The sequence below is a fragment of the Mauremys reevesii genome, linkage group 8 (assembly GCF_016161935.1).
Source record: "Mauremys reevesii isolate NIE-2019 linkage group 8, ASM1616193v1, whole genome shotgun sequence".
NCBI classification, from domain to species: Eukaryota; Metazoa; Chordata; order Testudines; family Geoemydidae; genus Mauremys; species Mauremys reevesii.
Window position 1 is genome coordinate 7,119,605 of NC_052630.1, and position 22,983 is coordinate 7,142,587.

Below are 22,983 nucleotides of genomic sequence, written 5' to 3' on the forward strand. Positions count from 1 at the left end.
TTGTATTCCCCTGTCTGTCTCTATATCTGTTGTCTCTTGATTTATAAAGATTATAAACCCCTTGTGGCAGGAACCAGCTTTTTGTTCTGTTTCTACACTCCTCGCACAATGGGGTCCTGGTCTATGATTAGTGTCCTGAGGCACCAGGGGAATGCAAATAATAAATAACTCCTCTGATAAAATCATTATCTGAATGTATTCAATTAAAATAGTTCAGAATTTTTTACTCTTATCGCTGGGTCATGAATATGCAAATTATTTGGTGTCTTTCTGAAAGTCCCAGGTCCTGATATCAGGCAATTACATGAAAATGCCAATTTTTATTTTTTTTCTTCCTTTTTTAACCAAAGTTTCTAGCCCTTGTGGTTGTGGAGCAAACTTGAAAAGATGACTCTTAAAGGGTTAAAAACCAGCAGGCAAATAAAACGAACTCAGCATGTTTTGTTTTACTCTCGTGACTTTGCGGGTTCTGGGGCGTGTTGTTTTTGAACGCTTGGTGCCAGCGATCCTATAGCGCGGAGCGATTTGGGGGATGGAAAGTGCACTGAAGAGGAAATCTCTTGTCCAGGGAGCATACTGCAAGTGGCAAGGCCTTTTTCTCCCCGGATTTACACCACCCTGTAATCCATGCCTTCAACACGATTGTAGGCCTGGTGAGAGCGGGCAAAGTCTGGCCCTCAGTGCACAGCTCCTCCAGGGACCTGGAGCCAGCCAGGGCTTTGGGACAGAGAGCTCAAACTAGGGCAAGTTTGCAAAACAAAGTCTGCGCGCCCTGCAAGGCGCTTTCCAGGCCTCTAATTAACCCTTAAGGTGCAAGGCTGGGTGGGCCCGGGGGTGTTGGCCAGGCCTGGGGTCCGGGGGGGGCGGGGCGCCACACCCCCTTGGGTAACACGGGGCCACAGCGCGTGCCCCGCTGTCCCGCCCGTACGACTGAGCCACGGGGCCTCCGGGGGCAGCCCGCTGGCCAATAGGCGACGGCGTGGCCTGCTCAGCTCTGCTCCGGTTGGTGCAGGCCGGTGTCACTCGCCGGGGAAGGCGGGTCGCTGAGAATGCGGAGCGGCCCTCGGCCGTTGTTCGCTTGTGACCTTTAGCGGACGGGAGCGGTGGGGAGGCGCCGCCTGAGCCCCGAGCAGTAAGTGGGGGAATGAAGGGAGGGGGCAGCTGGGCCAGTTGTGGGGTGGGGGAATGAAGGGGCGGGGGCCAGCTGGGGCGGAATGAAGGGGGCAGGAGGCAGCTGTGGGGTGGGGAATGAAGGGAGTGGGGCAGGGGACAGTTGTGGGGTGGGGAATGAAGGGGGCGGGGGCCAGCTGGGGGCGGAATGAAGGGGTGCAGGAGGCAGGTGGGGTGGGGAATGAAGGGGGGGCCAGTTGTGGGATGGGGAATGAAGGGGGCAGGAGGCAGTTGGGGTGGGAGGAATGAAGGGGCAGGAGGCAGCTGCGGGGTGGGGGAATGAAGGAGTGGGGTGGGGGCCAGTTGTGGGGTCAGGGGTGGTGCAGGGGCCAGGTGGGGTGGGGATGAAGGTGGGGCCAGATGGGGAGTAGGGGAATGAAGGCGCTGGTCAGATGGGGCAGTCAAGGGGCTGGGGCGGTGCTGGGGCCAGATGGCGGGTGGGGGCAATCAAAGGGTTCAGGGGGCCAGGTGGGGGGAATTAAGGGGTCGGGGGCTGTTCAGGGGGCAGCTGTGGCAGGGCAGGAGCGTGCAAGACTTTAGGCGTGGTAGTGGTGGACGTTATGCCAGGAGCCAGCTGTGCAAAGTGTGGGGGAGCTGGATATTTTCCATCCCTGTGGTTTCTGTTGGTGAGCACTTTCCTTTCCCCAACTGGAAATAAGGAGCGCACCCTACACAGCTGGAAGAGGGCCGCCCTGGGCTCAGGGTTGCATCTCCTACTCCCAGCTTCTGTTAGAGCCATAGGGTTAATTACCCAAAACTAGCCTCTGAGAATTGTTGCTGAAGTTAAGGGAAGTGAAAGTAACTGACTCAGCCCAGCTTAAAGGAGAAGATCCCTTGCCTGGAGTTCACTGCACTGCAGTAAAGTTAAACATGTCTCTTTAGAACCCATAGAGAGGACAGTGCACAGAGAGTTTGCAAATCACGGGGCCCATTTGTGGTTTCTGGGCACTTGTGCTGTAGCACAGAGTTCTGGCAATAAACCCTCTAACCAACTGGCCTGCTGATGTGTGGCCAAAGTACAGTGTGGAAAGAGTGTCAGGGAAGGTGTTGGAGAGTGTCCGATGTCCAGAGCATGTGGGCAGTGGAAAACGGGGGGCTGGATGTTTATTTCATTCTGACCTCTCTTTGAGATCCAGGAGCGTGCTGTGTGTGTGCATAGGAATGGCTGGCCGGAGTCAGGAGCAGAGTCTGAGGGAAGAGCTGACCTGTGCCATCTGCTATGAGCTTTTCAGTGATCCTGTCATGCTGGAATGCATGCACCATTTCTGCAGGGCATGCATCCAAGGCTACTGGGGCAGATGCCCCCGTGTGGCTTCCTGCCCCCAGTGCCGAAGGGAGTTCTCCAGCCGCACCTTTCGCCCCCACTATCTGGTATCTGGGGTGGTGGAGAAGGTGCGGAAGTGCAGCTCAGAGGACCACAAAAGAAAAATGCAGGTGAGTGGCTGTTGGCATGCTTATTTAGAATGCCTCAGATTTTACTATGACTGATGCCAAGACACATGCCTCAGCCCAGCGTAGAACAGATATCTGACATGTCTCTTACCCACCCACTTTTCTGAAGTAGGTTCATTCAACTGTGAAACCACCTGGGCAGAGCACAATGAAGACTCTCTCTGCTTCTCTTACTGACTGGTTCCCTATTCCTCTCTCTAGCATCTGGCGCGTTGCAGTCTGTAGTTTAGCTTTTGTGCTGTTGCTTCTCTTGCATTGCTCCCTTGTTGCTGCCTTGTGACATTGATCACACGTTGTTATTGTTTGTAACATGTAGGGGCCCCGATCCAGGATTAGGGATCCGTTATGTTAGGTGCTGTACAAACAAGTGATAAGAGACTCCTTGCCCCAGAGAGTTCAAAACAAACATTAAACCCTATGCAAACTTATATTCCCAGCTCTTCTGTATGATGAGTCTGGAGTTTCTCCAACCCACTGGTTTCAAATGTGTGTAAGAAGTCAGCTTAGCTCGTGACCATACACCTCAGGTTGGTCGGTTGGTTGGTTTTGCCTTATGGGGAGTCTTGGATTTGAACAGCTGCTCCTTGCCCTTCTAGAGTCAGTGCCATACATGTAGGCTGATCCACTATCAATCCATGGTACGCCCACATCTTGAATATCACATGCAGATGTGGTCGCCCCATCTCAAAAAAGATGCATTGGAATTATAAAAGGTTCAAAAAAAGGCAATAAAAATGATTACGGGTATGAAATGGCTTCCATATCAGGAGAAATTAATAACACAGACTTTTCAGCCTGAAAAATTGATGACTAAAGGGGGAGATGATAGAGGTCTATAAAATCATGACTGGTGTGGAGAAAGTAAATAAGGAAGTGTTATTTACTCCTTCTCATAACACAAGAACTAGGGGTCACCAAATGAAATGAATAGGCAGCAAGTTTAAAACAAACAAAAGGAAGTATTTTTTTCACATAACGCACAGTCAGCTTGTGGAACTCCTTGCCAGAGGATGTTGTGAAGGCCAAGACTATAACAGGGTTCAAAAAAGATCTAGATAAGTTAATGGAGAATAAGTCCATCAATGGCTATTAGCCAGGATCGGCATGAATGATGTCCCTAGCCTCTGTTTGCCAGAAGCTGGGAATGGGGGACAGGGGATGGATCACTTGATGATTACCTGTTGTGCTTATTCCCTCTAAAGCACCTTGCATTGGCCACTGTCGGAAGACAGGATACTGGGCTAGATGGACCTTTGGTCTGACCCAGTATGGCCATTCTTATGTAAAACAGCAGAGTAGTGAAATGGTCTCCTTTTATTTTTCCTTCTTAGAAACATCTTGAAAATGCGCTGCGAGCTCACCAGAGAGAGATGGATAACTTTGTGCAAATGAAGCACACAGCAGAGGAGGATATTTGCAGTCTGACGGTAATACCAATTCTCCCAGCTACACTCATGTAGGCTCCGTGGCAATGCCATTCACTTGGATAAGGGAAGACTGGGAGGTTACTGGTAGAGGTGGTGCACACCCAAGAGCCCCCTGTAATAATATACTGGCCCTACCCTTTACACTGCTGCTGCTACAAGCTTGCCTGCAAGGTGAGTAAGGATCAGGCAGGATATAATCAGAGCTCTTCTACCTGAAGAAAAGAATAAAAATGGAATATTATCAAAAGCTGAGTTATCTGGGCCCTTGAACAACCTGACCAATAAGCAGGCTCACAGCAGATACCTACTATCACTGTCGTCTTATGCCAAGTATCTTTTTTAGACTATGGGCAAAAGATTAAAACCAGCAAAGTAAAAACGTTGCAGAGACAGCAAAAAAACAGCTCCTCAATCAAGGCAACAATCAATCTGCTGAGATGCCTTTGCAGAAGAGAAGATGAATAATTGTAATCGCAGCGCTTAAAGAGATAGCCGTAGAGTAATTACAGAGGAGTGTACAATGCCACCTAAAGGCTCCTGAACCTTAGTAAAATACATCAGAGCTTTTCCTCAGCAGTGCTACCTCTTGAGCCAATGGATCTGTCAGATTTCCCTAAGCCACGTGATAAAGTTTAATTTGGAGCATACCTTTATAGCTGCGTATAATAGCTCATTGGGTGACAATTAGCAGTGTCTGTGTGTCTAGCTCTTGTGGCTTTAGTCAAGATTGCCAATTTTTTATATATATGTATATAGTGTGTGTGTGTGTACACACACACACATGTGTTTTCAGAGGCCAAACGAGAGTTACCTAGGGATCCTGAATGAAGTTTGTCACTCACAAACCAGAAAGATATTACCCACTTAACCTTCAGAGAATGTTTCCAGAAAAGAGGCATTAAGTACTTGTTAACACAGGCAATTACTGGATTCTGATAAATTGGTGCACCAAAGCTTAGACAGGGTTCAGATTGCTCAGTGCATGATAAAAGATGACATCTGGGCTAGGCTGATGAGCAGTTGCTAGTTCTGGAGGGTTTCCAGACTGTGGGGTTTTTGTTTGTTTTTTTTAACTGAAAAAGCACTGATGTGACCCCAAAATCAGTCAGATCCCAGGTCTGTTTCCATGACAGAGCAGTTAGGTTAATAACCAAATTTAAATATTCCTATCATTGTAGAGCTAACATGGTCCCTATAAATGCACTATAGTTCAGATTCACTCTTAGAACATTAGGGACCCAAATATTCTTTTCTGAATTTTCTCAAAGTCAAGTTAAACGTTGTGACACAGGCTGACTCACCAAATTACTATAGATAAACCCCAAAGTAATAGTGGCTGCAGCATAATTACACTTCTCTTTTGGAAGAGAAAAGGTACCAAAAAATAGCACAGTGACAATAAACTTCAGAAAGGAAAAAATCTGAGAAAGCTGGCTAAGAAGGCCCTTCAGAAGTAAGGAAATTAAAATTCTTGGATTTAGTATTGAGCTTACCAGAACAAAACTGCAAAGGGCATAAATACACCAAAAATAAAAATGAAGCAGGAAGACAAGAAATAAATTAGTATGGCTAAATGGCAGGGCTGAGCCAGTTATCCAACCCAAACAGGTATCCTTTCGAAAATGGAAATCCATTCCTAGTGAAGCTGATAGAAGGGAACATAAACCACAGCAGTTGATGATATGTAAGAAAGAAATTAGGAGGGTAAGATGGCATTGCAAGAACAAATGGCCAAAATTATAAGACCAAATTACAAATTCTTTAAGTGTAACAGAAGCAGGAAGCCAGCAAGAGAGTCAGTAGGTTTGTTAAATCAATTAAAAAGGATATGGGCAATGCAGAAACAGAACATTTCTTCTTTCCATCCGTCTTCACCACAGAGAATATTTGGGAGATACTGACTACCTGACAAGAGTAGGTATGAGGTGCTCTCAGAGACTGAGGTGTCAAGAGAAGATGCTGGAACCAATTGAGAAATTGAATGCAAAAGTCACTAGGAATGGATGGTTGCATCCAAGAGCTCTGAAAGAATATGAGAATGAAATTGCTGAGCTGCTAAGAAAACCCTTCAATCTCTCATTAAAATCAGCTGCTATCCTGGAGGCTAGCAAGTGTGTGTGTGTGTGTCTTAACTTCATTGGTCTAACTCCCAGGGTGAGCCTAGGAGTTATTGTAAACTTCATTTTAATAGCAGGGAAATTATTGGTTGAGACCGTAAATAAAGATAGTTATAAACATTTGATTAATATGGTATGATGGGAATAAACAAAATACAGCTTCTGAAAAGGGATGTGTTTCAAGTCAGCTAGAATTTCTTGAGCTTGTCAATAAAATATGAGCCAAGGAGGGCTAATTGATACAAACTTTCAAAAGCCTATGACAGATTCCTTCCCAAGAGGCTAGCAAGAAAACCAAGTGGTTATGGTTACATAGATTGTAAGCTCTCTGGTGCAGGAACCATCTTTTTTGTGTGTTTGTACAATGCCTAGTGCAATGGGATCCTGGTTACGGTGACCAGATGTCCCGTGTAGCTTTGCCTTATATAGGCACCTATCACCCCCCCCACCCCCATCCTGATTTTTCACACTTGCTGTCTGGTCACCCTAATCCCGGTTCGTGACTAGAGATCCTAGGTGCTAGAACAATACAAATAATAATGGAGTGAGAGGAAAAGTACTGCTGTGACTAGAAACTGGCTAAGAGTCAGACAGCAAAGGAGTAGGAACAACTGACCAATTTGTGCCGTGGTGAGAGATGAGCAGTGGGGGTGCCCGAAGGGTCCAGGCTAGGACCAGTGCTGTTTTATATGTTAGCAGTTTGGAAAAGGGGGTGAGTAGTGAGGTAGCAAAGCCTGTGGTTGACATAAAATTATGTAAATCAGAGGAGATGAAAGAGCTTCAAAGGAACCCAGGCAACCCATGTGAACAAGCCACATGATGGCAGATGATATTCAGTGTTGACAAATGCAGGTTAGCCATAATTGCACAATGGAAGCAATAATTTGGATTCTGAATTAGTTGCAATTACTCAGGGAAAAAGCTGCAGGGCTCATTATGGTCTTCCCAGTGAAAGCTGCCATTCAGTCTGCTGCAGCAGACAAACGAAATAATGGGGGCAAGAATAATACTGACTATTGTGATGCTGTTATAAATCAACAGTGTGTTCTCATGTGGAATACTTCATTCGGTTCTGGTCACCTCATCTGAAAAGAGAGACAGCAGAACTAGAAGGGCAGGGGAGTTCAGAGACCAGCAAGGAAAACAACTAGGGGCCAGGAGAGATTGAAAACGTAGAGCTGTTTAAAGGAGCTGGGGGATAGCGAGAGATGCATACCCAATGCTATAGAGAAGGTAAATAGAATGCATCCATTTACCCCTTCTCATCAGACAAGAACAAGTGCATGTTCGGTGAAGCTCAATGGTATTGTTTTTTGTCAGTGTTAAACATACTAATATCTTACCTGACATGTAATTAACCTGTAGAATTAATTGCGCACACATCTGTCTCTGAGTTACGATTTCAAATGCAGAAGCCCAGAGCCACACTGGGGCTCAGGACCTGAGACTAGGGATAACATTTTCAAAGGCTCCAAAGTGACTTATGAGACCAACTCACATTTTCCAAGTTTAATTTTGGGACTTAGGCTCCTAAATCACTTAGGCCCTCTCAAAATGTTAACCTAGTATAGAATTTAAGACCTGTAAGTTGATTAATAGGCAGCAGGTTTAAAACAAACAGAAGGACGTATTTTTTCACACAATGCACGGTCAACCTGTGGAACTCCTTGCCAGAGGATGTTGTGAAGGCCAGGACTATTACAGGGTTCAAAAAAGATCTAGATAAGTTCATGGAGGATAGGTCCATCAATCGCTATTAGCCAGGATGGGCAGGGATGATGTCCCTAGCCTCTGTTTGCCAGAAGCTGGGGATGTGCAATGGGATGGATCACTTGTTGATTACCTGTTCTGTTCATTCCCTCTGGGGCACCTGACATTGGACACTATCGGAAGACAGGATACTGGGCTAGATGGTCCTTTGGTCTGACCCAGTAGGGACGTTCTTATTACTCCCAGATTGTTGTCAAAGCAATTCAGACGAGGTAATTGAGTTCAAAGAGGTAATTTGAAAAGCTTAGTTCAGTGACTTTACTTCTGACCTTAGTGGCATCCACATGGTCCCAAAGCAGGGTTCCAGCAGTGCCTCTAGCAGGGAAGGCTGGGGGAAGACTTCCCTTCTGTCCTCCCTCTGGCTATATTACATTGCAAGAGTATTTAATTAGAGAAATCAAAGGCAGCTGTGTTGTGCCCCTCCCCGTGCCACCTACTGCTCGTTCCGAGTCTTAATCCAAAGAGCCACTCAGTGTAGAATAAGGCCTGCTGTACACCTAAAATGAAGGTCAACCTAGCAACATTGCTCAGGGCTGTGAAAAAATTTGCACCCTGTGCAACCTAGTTAGGTCAACCTAACCCCTACTGTAGAAGCATCTAGGTTGATGGAATAATTCTTCCGTTGACCTAGCTACCGCCTCTCGAGGGATGCGTTAACAGAAAAAACCTTCCATCACTGTAGCAGATGTCTACATTACAATGATGTAGCTGCAGCAGTGCCACTGTTACACCTGCAGTGTAGACATAGCCTAAATGTCTGCCTGCAGCAAAGCTGTGTGTCCTGCAAGCTAAAGTCAGCTGGTGCAGAAAACAAATGCTAATTGGTGGTGCTGTAACAGTGTACTAAATTTCTTTGGAGAAAATAATCTCCTTGTTAAAAGTTCGGTAAAGGCAGGACAGGGGTGGCACTGAGAATACCATCCTTATGGAACCCACTTACCATTTAGGCTTCAGGCCTACTCTACCTGGACACATTCACTTTAATGTACCTTATCCTTCAGGGCCCAGTGTGCTGATTTCACAGGAGAGTCTGCAGCTTTGGTCGAGCTCTTCTGCATCCCAAAATGTAAAAATAATAATCTCTGGGGGTCTGAGCAAGTCACTGGCTGGGGGTTGCGGATTAGACCTCTGCTACGGAGCCGGCAAAATGCTCAGCAACGGCCTGGTGGCTGGTGTGCCATGACCACTGCTTATCACACTGGCCGTAATTGTCTCACTGGTACCTAGTGCCTGTTTGTATCCACCTGCTATATTTCATGACGTGCTTGCACAGTAAGTGTGACGGGTTGCCCCCCTTTAAGGTGCCACCTGATGTACTGGGATACCCCTGAGCCTGCCTGTTCCGCTAGCCTGGGCCCCTTTACTCTGTCTTGTTGAGTCAGGCTCTTAACCCTTCTCTAGTTCGTATGCAGGCAGAGCTAACCCAGCTGCAGAAAGACACAGACACTGAGATCAGCTCTGGGAAGACAGCTTAAGGGACTTGCCCCAGCACTCAGGTGCCCACCTCCCTTGGAGTGCAGACCCAAAGGTATATTGTCTTGCACTGTGTAGAAAGATTTGCACAGTGCAAACTCATAAAAATTCACCCTCTCCCTCAATGTGAAGAGAGATATATACAGCTTCTTACACCCCCCCTCACCATTATGAATTGCACAAACTGGGTTATGTTATAAACCAGAAATAAAGACAGATTGTAAGTAATTATAAGGGATAGCAAACAGAACCAAGCAGATTACTGAGCAAATAAAACAAAAAATGCATATTAAGCTTAAGATCTTAAAGAGACAGGTTTCAAGAAGTAATTTCTCACCCTAAATGTTATTTTAGGCAAGTTGCAGAGTTCCTGTAGCTTAGAGTTCCAATTATTTCTTCTTACAGTCTGGACCCCTGTCTCAGTCTGGACTCACCCCTGCCTTTCCCATCAGGTTAGTTCCTTTGTCCCTCCAGGTACTTTCAGCAGCTTTTCTTCTTGGGTAGGCAGTGTTGGAGAATCTAGATCAGGGGTCACAAGGTTATTACATGGGGGAGTCACAAGCTGTCAGCCTCCACCCCAAACCCTGCCTTCCTCCAGCATTTATAATGGTGTTAAATGAAAAACACTTTTTTATATATTTATAAGGGGGGGGGTCGCACTTAGAGGCTTGCTATATACAGAAGTTTGAGAACCACTGGTCTAGACTAACCCCCTTCCCAGACTTAAAAAAGATTTATCTAAGGCAGGAAACCTTTGTTTGATCCCCATCTGCCTACAGTGGAAAAGTACCAGCAGTGTCCAAGGTGGTATTTTGCATTAGGTGGCAAGACCACCTGACCTGGTAGTGTCATAGCTACATCCCAGGATGCCTCTCAGGAAGGAGAGAGATTAGTATCTTCACAGTGTTGTTGTTTCTTCCTAATGGCCCATCAAGGCTGTGATGGCCGGTTGTCTGAAGGGTGTCTCCCAAAGACACACACAATTGTAATTGTTACATAGTCAATATTCCTAACTTTAGATACAGAAATGATGCATGCATACAAATTGGATAATCACATTCAGTAGATCATAACCTTTCCACTGATACCTTACAAGACCCATCTTGCATAAAGTATATCTTAGGCCATATTCATATCATAGCCATATTTCTATGAAGAATATTGGGTATAACATCACAGTAAGTACTTTAGGGCAGGGACTGTGTTTGCTACTGCTTGATGGTGGTATACAGTTCTGTGATCGGGGCCTCTCTAGGCATTAACATTTAATATCACAGAGATGTAAATAAAATAGCTGGGTACGGTCTTACTGAAACAGCATTTATCTCTTTTCGTTGTATTTTTAGTCTTGTTATTGGGAATGGCTAAAAGCAGCATTGCTGGACCAAACAATCCATATGAAAAGCAGGGGCATCCTTGAGCCACTCTGTCTAAGCAGGTGAAATTAGCCCCTTTGGATGCTGTTCCACTTTCACTGATCCTCAAAGCCCATCCCCAAGTTGCCCAGAAGTGTACAACAGCCACAAAGAGAACTTGGACTCATGCAACCATTTCAATCAGTAGCTGGTGTGTTACTGTTACCATAGAATCGTGTTGCAAATGTTGTTCGTACAGGTAGCAAGCCTTAGCTGTGTGAGCAGAAGCTGTACTCAGTGGGATCACATCAGTATGATGCTCAGAAGTGGTTTTAATTAAATCTGGAGTGGCAGACTTAGAGGGGAAAAATCATTAGAAAAGGAATTGACAGTAGCCTTCCAGACTCGTCACTGTGTGCGTGTGTGCATATATATAAACCAGGTGTGTGTATCTGCTTAAAAGTACCCCAGTCATTGCTCCCCTGTGGATCAAAAGCCCTTCATTTTTATTTTTATCTCCCGTCCTCTGCCCCATAGTTTTGGAGATTTCTGAAACCCTATAGGAACTCAACCTGCAACCCTTTTCACTGTGTCTTCTATGGCATTTGCCTCTGCTCAGAAAGTCTCTGGGGAGCTGAACTCTAAGATTCGGGCAGAATTTGAGCGACTTCATCAAATCCTGGAGGAAAAGGAGAGAGTTGTGTTAATGGAGCTGGCCAAAGAGGAGGAGCAGTTATTGTTGAAGCTGCGTGGGGACATCATGCAGCTGGAGGAGGGGATCTCAGAGCTGGGAAAGAACATGGAGCACATACAGGAAATCCTGACCAAGACGGGAGACTCGTTACTGCTGGAGGTGAGATTGGTTAGCAGGATGCTGACACATGGTGGGGAGAGCTCAAAATCTGAATCGGGAAGTTGGAGAGCAGCAGAAGAAACTGTATTGTGCTGTAGGCCTGCCCAGGACTCTAGGCTTACACATCTGAAAGGGAAGCAGCAAGGCAGGGCAAGAGCTACAGTCCAAAATTGTGATCCACAGATCCTGGGTGGTCTAGAGCTCTTGCTGTAGTCCCTGCAAAGCTGTCTGGTCAAGGGGTGACCTCCCTCTCTTTCCATCTGCTAAATGACATCATAGGAACATTAAAATACGTTTGAATGCAAAAGGAGCAGTGGTGCAGCACTAAGCATCATTGTGAGATGGATCTGCCAAGGCTCATGTTGTAAGAAATCACCCTCCATCATTGCTCTAGGCAACTGTGAATAGCTGGCACGTGAGGTGAGTGAGCGAGCTGCCGCTGGGAAAGTGTGCTTTTGACCCCCCCCCGGAGTGCCACTGAAGCACACTTACGTGCCCTGTCCCCCTGGGCAGCCATGCCCCCCACCCCTCCCCATTGTGTGTGGCAAGATCTCCAAGTTAGTAGATGGAAGGGGAAAGGGCAAATCCTTGGCACTGTTGTCTTTGCAGAATCATGCTTAATCTTTCTTCCCATCTCAATCATTGAAAAAATCCTCTGAGTAGAAGGAAATCAGTCCCAAACAGGCGAGTGGAAGTATACAGGGGAAGGGGAGAGAGAGAGGCTGTTCTTGAGCGAGTGAAACCTCTCTTGAGACTCACTATTACAGAGACAGCTGCAATTTTGTCTCTCACCCCCACTCTTCTGGATCTTATTCTCAGTCCTTTGGACTGAGGCATCTTAGATGTGTTCAGAGTCGTCATCCTCAGCCCCTAGCCTTCCAAAACAACCTTGGTTTATATACACAGTGTCCATTCCCTGTTGGGGTCCAGTTGGACTGGTGTGTTTATCTTCTCTGTGTTCGAATGTGGTGGCAGGAAAGAGGGTAGTTAATTTATTTGTGCAGCTGTACGAATTAAGGATGGTGATTGTTAATTTTCTCTGCCTTTCATTGCAGGTGGAGAGCGTGGCTATCAGGTACGTGTCTGGAATTAAACAAGCTGTTTCCCTTTTCATGAAGCTTTTATCTCCTCTCCTTGGCTGGGGACAGTGGGAAGAGAGGTGTTATCTTTTTAGTTTTGAAAGCATTGCTAATTGTCTAGCATGCCATTGGCATGGAGCCAGGCGAGGGGAGAAGGATCCATCCCCCAGCGAGCATCAGATGCTCTCATGTAGAAGTGCTGGGCTTCTGGGCTAGGTTCAGTGGAAGCGTGGGCTATAATGGAAATGGGAAAACGGAGTTGCAGGTGCGTACAATGAGCATGAATTACACATCAGGGAAGAGTGGAGAACTGTTACATCAAATAACGGTGCACAAGCTAAACGGGGGGGCCGTGTGTGATGAATATGGAAGTGTTGGTAATGTTTGTATTTTTATGCACGCCCCTGTTGTCTCTGTGTTTTATGCTGCTGTACACTGACTGCAAAGGGAAGGGATGAGGTGCTGGACTCGGGTAGCCACTTGGCTGGAGACCAGAGTCATTAACAAACTGAATAGAGGCTACTTGTGTGAATGGAGGATCCGGAAAGGACAATGGAGACATTCACACCCAGTGACCAAAAGCCAAGAGGAAGGATGATTTCCCCCCACTTTTCTGCCAAGAAGCAGAGCAAAGGCCCCCGAGCTGGAGAACCAGGGGAAAGGTGTCAGGTGGCTGTGTGAAGAGCTGAGCTCCCAGAGACACAGCAGCCAAGGGGCAGAGACAGAGAGCGCAGGCAAAAGATGGTTACTACAGCAGCATGGCCTATGGGAGCCCTGGCACTGGCCAGTCTGAATTCTGGCTTAACCTTTGCTTCCCTGTGGTGACCCACGGACTTTCAGATTCTGGAGGTCAGGAGACTAATAAATTGTTACCTTGTTTTGAAAAGGCTGCCTGGTGTCCCCGCAAATACTCACTAGAGCATTGCACCCTGAAGGGGTAAAGGACAGGCCTCCCACTGGAGTCTGGCTTGACGGGACTTGCGGCAGGAAGCCATAGAGAGCTCCTGAAGACCCAGTGTCAGTGTCATGGAGGCCACGGGGCTGCCCCTGTGGCACCCTAGAGGGATCACTCCGAGGGACTGGGTACAGGCTGGGACATAGATGACCCTTTGAATCCGTGACATCCTGTTCAGCTGATTTTACTGTTTTCCTCTCTGCCCACTTGGGACCAGCCTTTCAGTGCTTGGCATAGCTCAGAGGAGAGGGGGCAGGTGCAAAATTGAACTTGAGCCACCTGGGCTGCTCTCAGATCCTGGCTCACCCCCAAGGCGCAACTTAGAGCAACCTTCGGGCAGGTCTGAAGTTGTGCCAGCTGCCACTGGCCCCAAGGGAGCATTTGTGCCCCTTTTCCCCCATTCCCTGCACTGTGGGTTGGGGGGAGGGAGAGGAGCTGCTCAGCAGGAGGCTGATTCTGGCTGCTTTGCACTGTCAGAGTGGGGCTGAGAACATGGTCAGTGGTGTGTAAGTCGTGCTCATTTTGCATATCTGCGGAATGGTGAATCTGTGCATGTTGCTCTGCTTTACCAGCTACGACACCGTGTCCGTCTCTGCTGAATTTGGCCCAAAGCTTCTGGGGGGCTTACACCTTCCTTCTCCAGGGCATTTCAGCCAGTAGGGGAGCAGGGAGACAGGACAGCTGCCTGTCTCAGCTCAGAGCTTACTCTGTATCTGCTAATCACTCTGCCCTCAGAGTGACTTCCTGTTTGATCTCCTTGGCAGGATGTAACCACCTCCCTGATCGTGTGTTCTGTACCCTGCCCCGCTACGTCCATTTGCTCCGGTCCCTTGCCTCCCGCAAAGGCCTCGCTTCTAAAACACCCCCAGTCCAAGTGGGCTTTTACTAATGGCTTTGTAAAAACAACTGGCTCCTTGTCTGGACCCTGCCTCACTCTTGCCCCCTCTTGCTCACCCAGGCCCCCGGTGCATGTGGAGGCACAGCCCGCCCTGGACATAGAGCGCCACAGAGACCAGTACAGCGGCCCCCTGCAATACATCTTTTGGAGACAAATGCTCCAGTCAATCCACCCTGGTGAGTGTGACGCAGCGCGGGGTCCTCGGGGTGGAAATGTCTGGGTGGGGAGGTGGTCAGAGGAGGAGCCCCTAGGGAGGGGACGTCGCCTAGACTGAAAAACATCGAGCAAAGCCCTGACACATGCTAACTCTGTTATAGCTCCTGCCCCGCTGACATTTGACCCCGAATCAGCCCACCCTAACCTCATCCTCTCCAAAGACCTGACGGCAGTGACTGAGAGCAACAGGCGCCAGCCTGTCGGCAGCAGCCCCAGGCGTTTCCAGCAGTGTGTGAACGTCCTGGGCTCCGAGACCTTTGACAGCGGGAGCCACTACTGGGAGGTCTGGGTGGGCAGCAAGACCAAGTGGGACCTGGGGGTGGCAGCGGAGTCCGTGGACCGGGCAGCCAAAGTCAAGCTGTGCCCTGGGAATGGTTACTGGGCCCTTCGTCTGAGGAACGGGACAGAGTATTGGGCCACTGCCACCCCGTGGGTGCGCCTTGCCCCGAGGAGCTGTCTCCGGAAGGTGGGGGTCCTTCTGAACTGCAAAGAGGGGAAGGTGGCGTTCTACAACGCCGAAGACATGAGCCACCTCTTCACCTTCCACCAGGCTGCCGCACGCAGGTTCTGCCCCTTCTTCAGCACTTGCTTCAGCGACGGCAAGCTCAACGTGGAGCCCATGAGAATCTGCCACCTGACTCTGTAAGGGGCGGGGGGGGCAGGCAGCCTCCCAGGAAGCCATGCAGATACCAAAGAGACAACACAGGGCTCTGGGAGCCAGTGTTGCTTTCTGGCTTGGCTGTAGTTGCTGCTGCTTGGACTGTCCCTGGAATAGGAATCGCCTGCTAGAACAACTCAATTGGCTCCCCCCTGCACTAGCGCCTGGCCATTTACTGTTTGAGCGAATGTAGCAAAGGTGTGTGGACTCTGGTCAGTCTAACCTGTAAATCCCAAGCCTCTAGGGCAGAATCAAGGAGAGTCTCTCCATTTGTGGCTTTACCCTGTGGGGAGAGAAGAAGTGACTGAATCTTAGTTCCCAGTATTTTGTCTTCTGTTCCCTGCCTTGGCTCAGGGGCGAGGGGGTCCTGGACTCGCAGCTCAGCTTGAGCCATAGCATATTGTGCACTGAGGTTTCTCCAGCCTTCCTCCAGCAAAGAGGTGATTCATCTCACTGCTTTATGGGCCTCAGACCAGCCTCGTGCAGCATCCAGTGACACTGAGGTGAACACAGCCTCCTCTCAGCAGCCGCTTTGGTACAGACTGAGAGAAGATTCAAAGGAAACTAGGCAACCTAAGTGAACAAGCAGGAATTGCACAATGGAAGCAATGATTTGGATTCTGTATTAGTTGTAATCACTCAGGAAAAGGCCATGAGACTCGTTAGGGACTACTCAAACAGCTGGCTTCAAAGGGCTCCCGCCTTTCTGGGACTAGAACAAGCAGGTAGAAGTCAGGTGGTAAATTCTAGGGAGCTCCTGGTCAGTGGGTAGGCACCTGTTGCATGGTGGGAATTGCATCTTCATGACACAGTGGACAGTGCTGGCTGTGAGTGGAACAAGCATGGGGGCAGGGGATGGATCTTCAGTGACTTACTGAGATTTTGCTTCTCTTACTCTATGAATTTGATCTGTGAAGTGGACACTGCTTATCCTAGTGGGAAGCATTTAGGTGCCAGCTTGTTGGGGTGTTACAAGCCCTGAGGAGTCAATGGAGAGGAAGGAGAGCTGTAGCCTTACTGACCTTCTCTGCCACCCCCCTACTTTCTCTGCACAAACGGTGTGGCCTTTAACAGCCATGTACTTCTGCCACTAGAGACAAGGTGGGGGGCTCAGTCCTCCCTTTCCTGCCCGTGAGCAGAGGACTGTCCCACTCCGTGCTGGGAGTGTAACCAGGCAGTCTCAGGGACTCTCTAGACAGCAGGGTAGAGAGTCTGGAACCTCCTGAATGCAAAACTCTTGGGAGGAGGAAGGCAATTCAGGGGCCAAGGGGCGTCTGCTATTATTACACATCGAACTCGCCTTCCCATGTCATCAGGCTGAGCGGTGTGTGTTTGGGTCTCGGATTGCTCGGCACTACAGCCACTGTCTTTCCCTGCACCCCTAGCGGAGAGGGGAGTTGAGGCGATGTGGAAGCATCTCTTGTGACCACTGCCGCTCTCGGTGGTTGCCTCCCCCTCACGCCTCCTGGCAGAAGTCAAGTCTTCTCCAGTGCTGCTCCGGAGACTATTGGGGGAGGCAGGTTTCTGATCTGTTTAGATTGTAAGCTCTTTGGAGCAGGAGCAGTCTTTTTGTTCTCTGTGTGTACAGCCCCCAGCACCTGCAGCTCTCACTGAAGTCAGTCAGAGGTGAGACCGCAGCAGCTCCCAGGGGGCACTCAGCGCCTAGCAGTATGGAGCTCTGTGGCTGCTGGCAGAGAGGTTTGTTTGGGGGGTTTAGGGAGACAGAGCTGCCCTAGCGCCGCAGTGTTGGTGCTGCAAGTCAGGTGCACTGGCAGTGATGGGGGGTGGGTGGGGAGGGGCTGGGGCTTGAGTAGCAGGAGTGCTGAAGATCAGACTTGGGATACGTTGGCACAGATGGAGGAGGGACCCGAGGGCTGGAGTAGCAGGGGTGCTGGAGGTGAAGGTTGGCATGCATTGGCAGAGCTGCGTGAGAACTTTCATGGTGCCAGCTTGCACTGTGCCGTGTGATCATCTATTCAATGCTGGGATCTTAAAATTCATGTAATCTTAAAATCTCCTGCTACACAATCCTCAGCAGGAATGTCTTCGTTCTGCAGCCAGCACTTCTGATCCCCAGCCCGTGCTCCACTCTCACATCAGTGCTTGAGCACTCGGTAAACTGGCCTTTCATCTAGTGCTGATGCTTGAAGAATTTCTTAATCCCAGCTGTGGAATTTCCTTCCCTTGAAGTTTGTTTCCTCAGAGGATACGAGGGAGGGGTTCCTGCTCCTGCTCCCTGCATGCCAGCAGAGGGCACTGTCCACTAAGTGAATGTAATGAACAGCTCCATGCTGACAGGCTATTATAGCTGCAGGTGATTATATACTGTACTCTTAGCTGCTGTGCTGCTATTAAAGCTTTTTAGGAAGACAGCTGCATGCTGCCTTAGTCTTACTGTCTTACCATCCATACACTCAAGCGATCCTGCCTTACCTGGCTGCAGCAGAAGAGGGGTGCGTGTAACCCACCCTGTCTTTTTGTAGTTCTGGCGCTAGCTTGTTCCCCTGTCAGCTGGGCTAAATGTGGATTGTGGGTGCTGGGAAAGAACGGAGGGTGGCCTTGAAGAAAAGGCTTGGAGGGGGAATCTGAGGCCCCTATCACCAGTGTGGCCTTTAGGTTAGGGAAGAACCCGTCCCAGCACTCCTTACACGCAAGATGACGATGCAGTGAGAGGATGCTGGGTAACGTGGTTGTCTGTGGTCTCGCTGGCTGGGACTCTTATGCTGCCTTTATTTTAAGAAAATTCCTTCTGCGGGGACTAGAACAAGGCACCCCATTTCCCCCTCCCCACCCTTACCCACGCCCCAGATATGAAGATCTGAAACCCCTTGCCAACTGCAGTCACTCGTTGTAGCCTTGGTGGGCACCTTCCTCTCCATTTGGCAAGTTGCTTGGAAACAAGATGCAACCATGACTAGGTTGCAATCAGTGGGTGGAGGGGAGTGAGGTATTTTCCATCAGAACTGTACTGGTGAAACTTAACCTAAAACCATTGGAATCTGGGTTCTTCATGGCTGCCTCCTTCCACCCTGCTCCCTTTCAGGGTACACGTATGTTCTGGCTGTGCTAGGCAGCCTACACAGACGAAAGGGGGTTTTCCATTTGTGTAGGAACACCACCTCCCCGAAGGGCGGTAGCTGTGTTCACAGAAGCGTTCTTCCAGCAACAAGCTGCATCTACAGTGGAGGTTAGAGCAGCACACCGAGATTGGTGTGGGGTGTGGTTTTTCCATCTCTCTCTTTTTGACATAACTTTGTCAGCCTAACTTAAAAGTGTAGACCAAGCCTTAGACGATACAACTTTACTTTGTGTCTCATCTTTTGTCCCAGCTGTATCTCTAAACACACTATAGTGTTACCTAATAAACAATGGTACAGGGAGAGAGACAGGATCAGCATAGAGTTCATAGGCATCTTTGTCTTTCACCCCATATGCCAAGCAGTCCCTGCTTGACTGAGATCGTCCTTTCTACACACTGCTCTATAGCTGCCTAGATCTTTTAGTTCCTAGTCCTATTGGCTTTAGAGTACCTGCATTTCATGCAGTTCTGTGGGGGGAGAGGGGGAATCCTGGTCTTCTCCCTCTAGAGCCTAGTTTCAAATCCCATCTCCAGTCAGACACGAGAACAAACTGGGTTTGCATTTCTGCCAGTGATGGGGTGTTCACCCCCACGCTAGCCTGACAGGCCACACCTGAGGGAGAATGAGGCTTGATAAGCAATCCTTAATTGAGGATGGAGCCCAGCTGAGCAGGAGCAGGTGGGGCTGGTATGAGGCCAAGAAGATAGGACAGAAAAGGGCTGCAGTGCAGAAGCCTGTAGTCACTCTCTGAGCTTAGCAAGGGAAAGGAGGAAACCCCGGCGGGGCAGAAGCATCCTGGGATCCTGGCCCTGAAGGAAGGGGGTTTATCCAGAAGGGTGGTGGAGCAGAAGCCTGATGGGGTGGAGTAGGAAAAGGCTCAGGGAAATGGCAGCAAGGTTCGGGATAGTGCTGTCTGCTGATTTGAGAGTCCCTGAGCTGGAACCTGGAGTAGTGGGTGGGCCCAGGTTCCCCTACTGCCCAGTGGGGAAGTGGTCTAGCTCTGAGGCAGAGGACGGCCAGGAACAATATCTGGACAGGCAGTCTGGTGAGACTTTACCCCAGAAAGGAAAACTAGTGACCTGCCTGGAGCGCCGAGCCGCGGAGAGGGAGCACTGCGACTCCTGAAGCTTGAGAAGGGGTGTCAGTGTGAACGAGCCTGAAAGGGGTGTCGGACTGGGCAGAGCTGTTCCTCAGATGTAGCCTCGAGGAGACGCCCAGCGGTGAGTAGAGACCCCTCTAACACTGCCCACCACAAAACCGAGAGGGCCAGACTGGGCCCAACACTGACCATTCCAAGCAGAGCTCTGTGGGGAAGCTTTTGCAGCACCCACCCTCTCGCCAACACTGCACTTCTTAATATAATGATTTCCCATTAATTGGGTGAATGAGTGAATACCATTCTGCCCTCATTATAGCACCTGTTGAGAGGCTCCTACCCACTGCTTTGTCAAGTTGTCCTGTTCTGTTAAAGGACTAGAATCCCCGTCTCCTGCAGGAAAACTGCTCTACTTGTGGGGTCTCTTGCCTGGCCACCTTTGGAGATTCTTCATGGCAGCAAAAGAAATGCAGGTATTTGCATTGTCCCCCTACTTGCCTGTTGCCTGGCCTCCAGCAAGAGGGACAGGACCTCCTGGAGTGACTGCTGTGGCAGTACCTGTACTTCTGGCTTCGGAGGGCGACTCGTGCCTCTCTTGGGAGCAGGTTTGCAGTGATGCTAACCGGAAGATGGTTTTGGCCACCGGAGGGAGAGCTGCAGATATTCTTACTACTGCTGCTCTTGCATTTGGGAAACTGGCTGCCGCCCTGGCTGGCTCGCTACGGCTCGTCTGTCAACAGCATTTCCAAAGAAGGCAGGAGACTCTGATGTGAGTCTCGCAGCCAAGCTGGCAGATCCAGGCCAGGCTGGCAAGAGTGGTGTCTGAATTGGCAAGTGTGAGCAGGCCTGAGGGTCAAGGAGAGAGGAGAATTGTTGATGTTGTGGAGATGGAGGGTGGATGGGATTGTCATGGTTATCTCACCATAATCCCACTCTGAGCTCAGTGCAGAGGCCAGAGCCAATATAAGATCATACAGCCCCAGGTACTGGATGAAGAGCACAGATGCCTGATCCTCAGAAGCTTGGCTTACTGTAAAGCCCGAATGCCTATTGACAGCTATTTTTCAGTGTAGTGCGCTTATGATTAAGGGCTGCGGCTAGCTGGGGCTGCCAAGGCTAATGGGTTGTTCAGGAAGCCAGGCTGGTATGGTGTGACTGCCCTGGTGTATCCAGCTCCTGGTACAAAGAGTGCCCTTCCCTTACCAGCTGCCTCTTCTGTTTCTCTTACTTGTTGAAAGATGGGGAAAGGTTCTTTGCCTGTCAGGGGCCACTTCCCTCATGACACCAAGTATTGTGGATTTACCATGGGGATGGACTTCAAGAACAATGGGCCTTTTTGAGACATGGCCACCTGGCACTAAAGGCTCAGCAGTGGGAAGGGGCAGATGTTACATGGGGTACACGGCTCTAGTGCGACTGTTTCTTTAAGGACTGGTCAGCTAGAAGGGCAGCTCTAACATTGGCTGAGATGGATGGGACCTAGAGGCAGTTACCAGTTGTACTCTAGGAAGGGGCCCACCGCTGCAGGCGAGTGCATTTAATGCTCTGCTGCCTTGTTTTCCCCCTTGTTAACGGGCCGTGCTGAGACATGGGCTGCACTCCCTCCCCCTCTGGCTGCGTGCACTGCACCGATCCCAAGCAGCATGCTCTGCCCTCCCCCTGACAGTCCTGGAACACAACTAGCCCCCTCATCGCCTGCTGGCCACAGATGAAATAAAAACAGCAGCAAAGAGTTTTTTGTTTGAAATCTCCTGCTGCGGGGGATAAATCCAGTTCCTGGGGATGTTTTGGCCATGTGGACTCTGGCAGGATAGGAGAGAAGGTGAGGACAGTTTAATCGTAGCTGAGACTGGCTGACCTATCCATACTGCACTGGCATTAAATACCCCACTAGTGGGGACTCCAGTCAGAAAAGTGGCATAGCACTGTCTCTACAGTGAGGTGGCGGGAGCATGTCTCTGTCTGCTCGGTACACATCTGTAATAGTTGCACTCTGAACCTCTCATCCTACGTGGTATTTGGTAACTGCAATCCACAGCTCTGCGGCTCAGAGCACCTCCCAGCACACAAGGACCTAGCTCAATATTAGTCCCCATTTTCAGCTGAGGGATCTGAGCCATACAGGTTAAGGGGCAAGGGTGCAGGCAGTCACTGGCCGAGCTGGCGTAGAGCCTGGGTGTAACGGGCTGGTGCTGGGGGAATGTTGCTGCGGCTGAGCTCAGTTGGGTGGCGGGGGGTGGCTGTTGCCATTAGCACAGCATGTCATGCGCTCCGTGTCCTCAGCCAGCATTCCAATGACAACATGCGTGACACCGACTGCTTTAGCACACGCGATCACTAGTTCTTGCCCCGCTTGAGTAATGACTTTCTCTGAGAATAATCAGGATTCCCAGTGGGAGATGTTCATGTCTCAGTGTGACGCCCACCCATAACGTCACAGCCGGGATGGACGCAGTCCTGGGCCACGTTCTGTGTTTGCTAACCCGGCAGCTGGCAATAACAGGCTGTTACACCACTGAGAGGATTCTGATGCTGTCCCAAACCAGAACTAGCAAAAATTGAGTCACCAAGAGCGTAATCCCTTAATTCTAAATGTATGTTGGTTTTAGACAGCACTCGGCAAGGGGAGCACGGTCCCTGTACCTTTCCCTCTCTGAACCTCGCTCCACTACCCACCTGCCTCTTTAAGATGCTGCTCTTGAAATGAGGCTGCAGCGTTGGGTCAGATTGCCCTTGCGGGGAGCTTCAGTACAGTTCCCCCTACCCTCCCAGATTAGCTGCTCTTTGTTATAACAATGGTACCTGACAGCAGCTGCACGATGCTACAATATTGATTGTGTTTTTAAAGGGGTGGGTGGTTTTTTCCTTTGGAAGAGGGAAAAGCCAGGGAAAGGTTTCACGCTGTCCATGAGGCAGAGGCCAGGGAAACGGGGATGACAAGAGCAGGGTCTGAAAGGTGATCACCAGCTCTGCAGAGACGGCCTGATTGCCCGGGAAGGTCTCCCTCTGAGTGCAGCATGCCCTTGGCCTATGCCCTCTTCTGGGAGGAAGGGACCTGGAATGGCAACAGCCTGCCCCGGGGGCCGGGAGGGGAGGAAGCACATTGAAGACCCTGTGGGGTCACTGTCAGGAAATGAGACACAGGCGGAGATATGACCCGAGCATTTGTAACTGTCCATGTAGTGATGTGCCTGTCCCAGGTGATGCCATAGTTCAGGGGTATGGCCTCCTTTTCCGGGTGATAGTGTAATCCAGGGCATATTATCCTCCCGCCAGACAGGCAATGTGGGTGTAACAGGCAGACTCCCGCTGCAGGCCGAGTGCTCTGAAGTGCGGGTTTGTTGTGGTCTGCAGAGAGTGGCAGGTAAATTAAGCACATTCTTA

General features: G+C 49.5%; 2 protein-coding genes across 7 annotated transcripts in view; one reads left to right on the forward strand and one right to left on the reverse strand.

Annotated features, from left to right (window-relative positions):
• Window positions 1–8,966, reverse strand: part of LOC120370271 (neuropeptide Y receptor type 2-like) — a 42,721-nt gene extending 33,755 nt beyond the window's left edge. For all 3 annotated transcript variants that reach the window (XM_039484711.1, XM_039484710.1, XM_039484709.1), the window contains exon 1: window positions 8,926–8,966. The gene's annotated coding sequence lies outside the window, so the exon portion shown is untranslated. The remainder of the gene's footprint in view (window positions 1–8,925) is intronic.
• Window positions 1,007–17,817, forward strand: LOC120370270 (zinc-binding protein A33-like). 4 transcript variants are annotated; one of them, XM_039484704.1, is made up of 7 exons: window positions 1,007–1,132; window positions 2,301–2,604; window positions 3,954–4,049; window positions 11,384–11,617; window positions 12,673–12,692; window positions 14,610–14,725; window positions 14,867–17,817. In XM_039484704.1, the coding sequence occupies exons 2-7, from the start codon at window positions 2,332–2,334 to the stop codon at window positions 15,409–15,411; spliced, it is 1,284 nt and encodes a 427-aa protein (XP_039340638.1). In that variant the 5' UTR covers window positions 1,007–1,132; window positions 2,301–2,331; the 3' UTR covers window positions 15,412–17,817. The 4 variants fall into 4 exon arrangements, with proteins under 4 accessions (XP_039340638.1, XP_039340642.1, XP_039340640.1 ...); XM_039484708.1 differs by having other exon boundaries at window positions 1,038–1,132; window positions 2,307–2,604; XM_039484706.1 differs by lacking the exon at window positions 1,007–1,132 and adding an exon at window positions 1,660–1,796.
• Window positions 17,818–22,983: the final 5,166 nt, after the last annotated feature.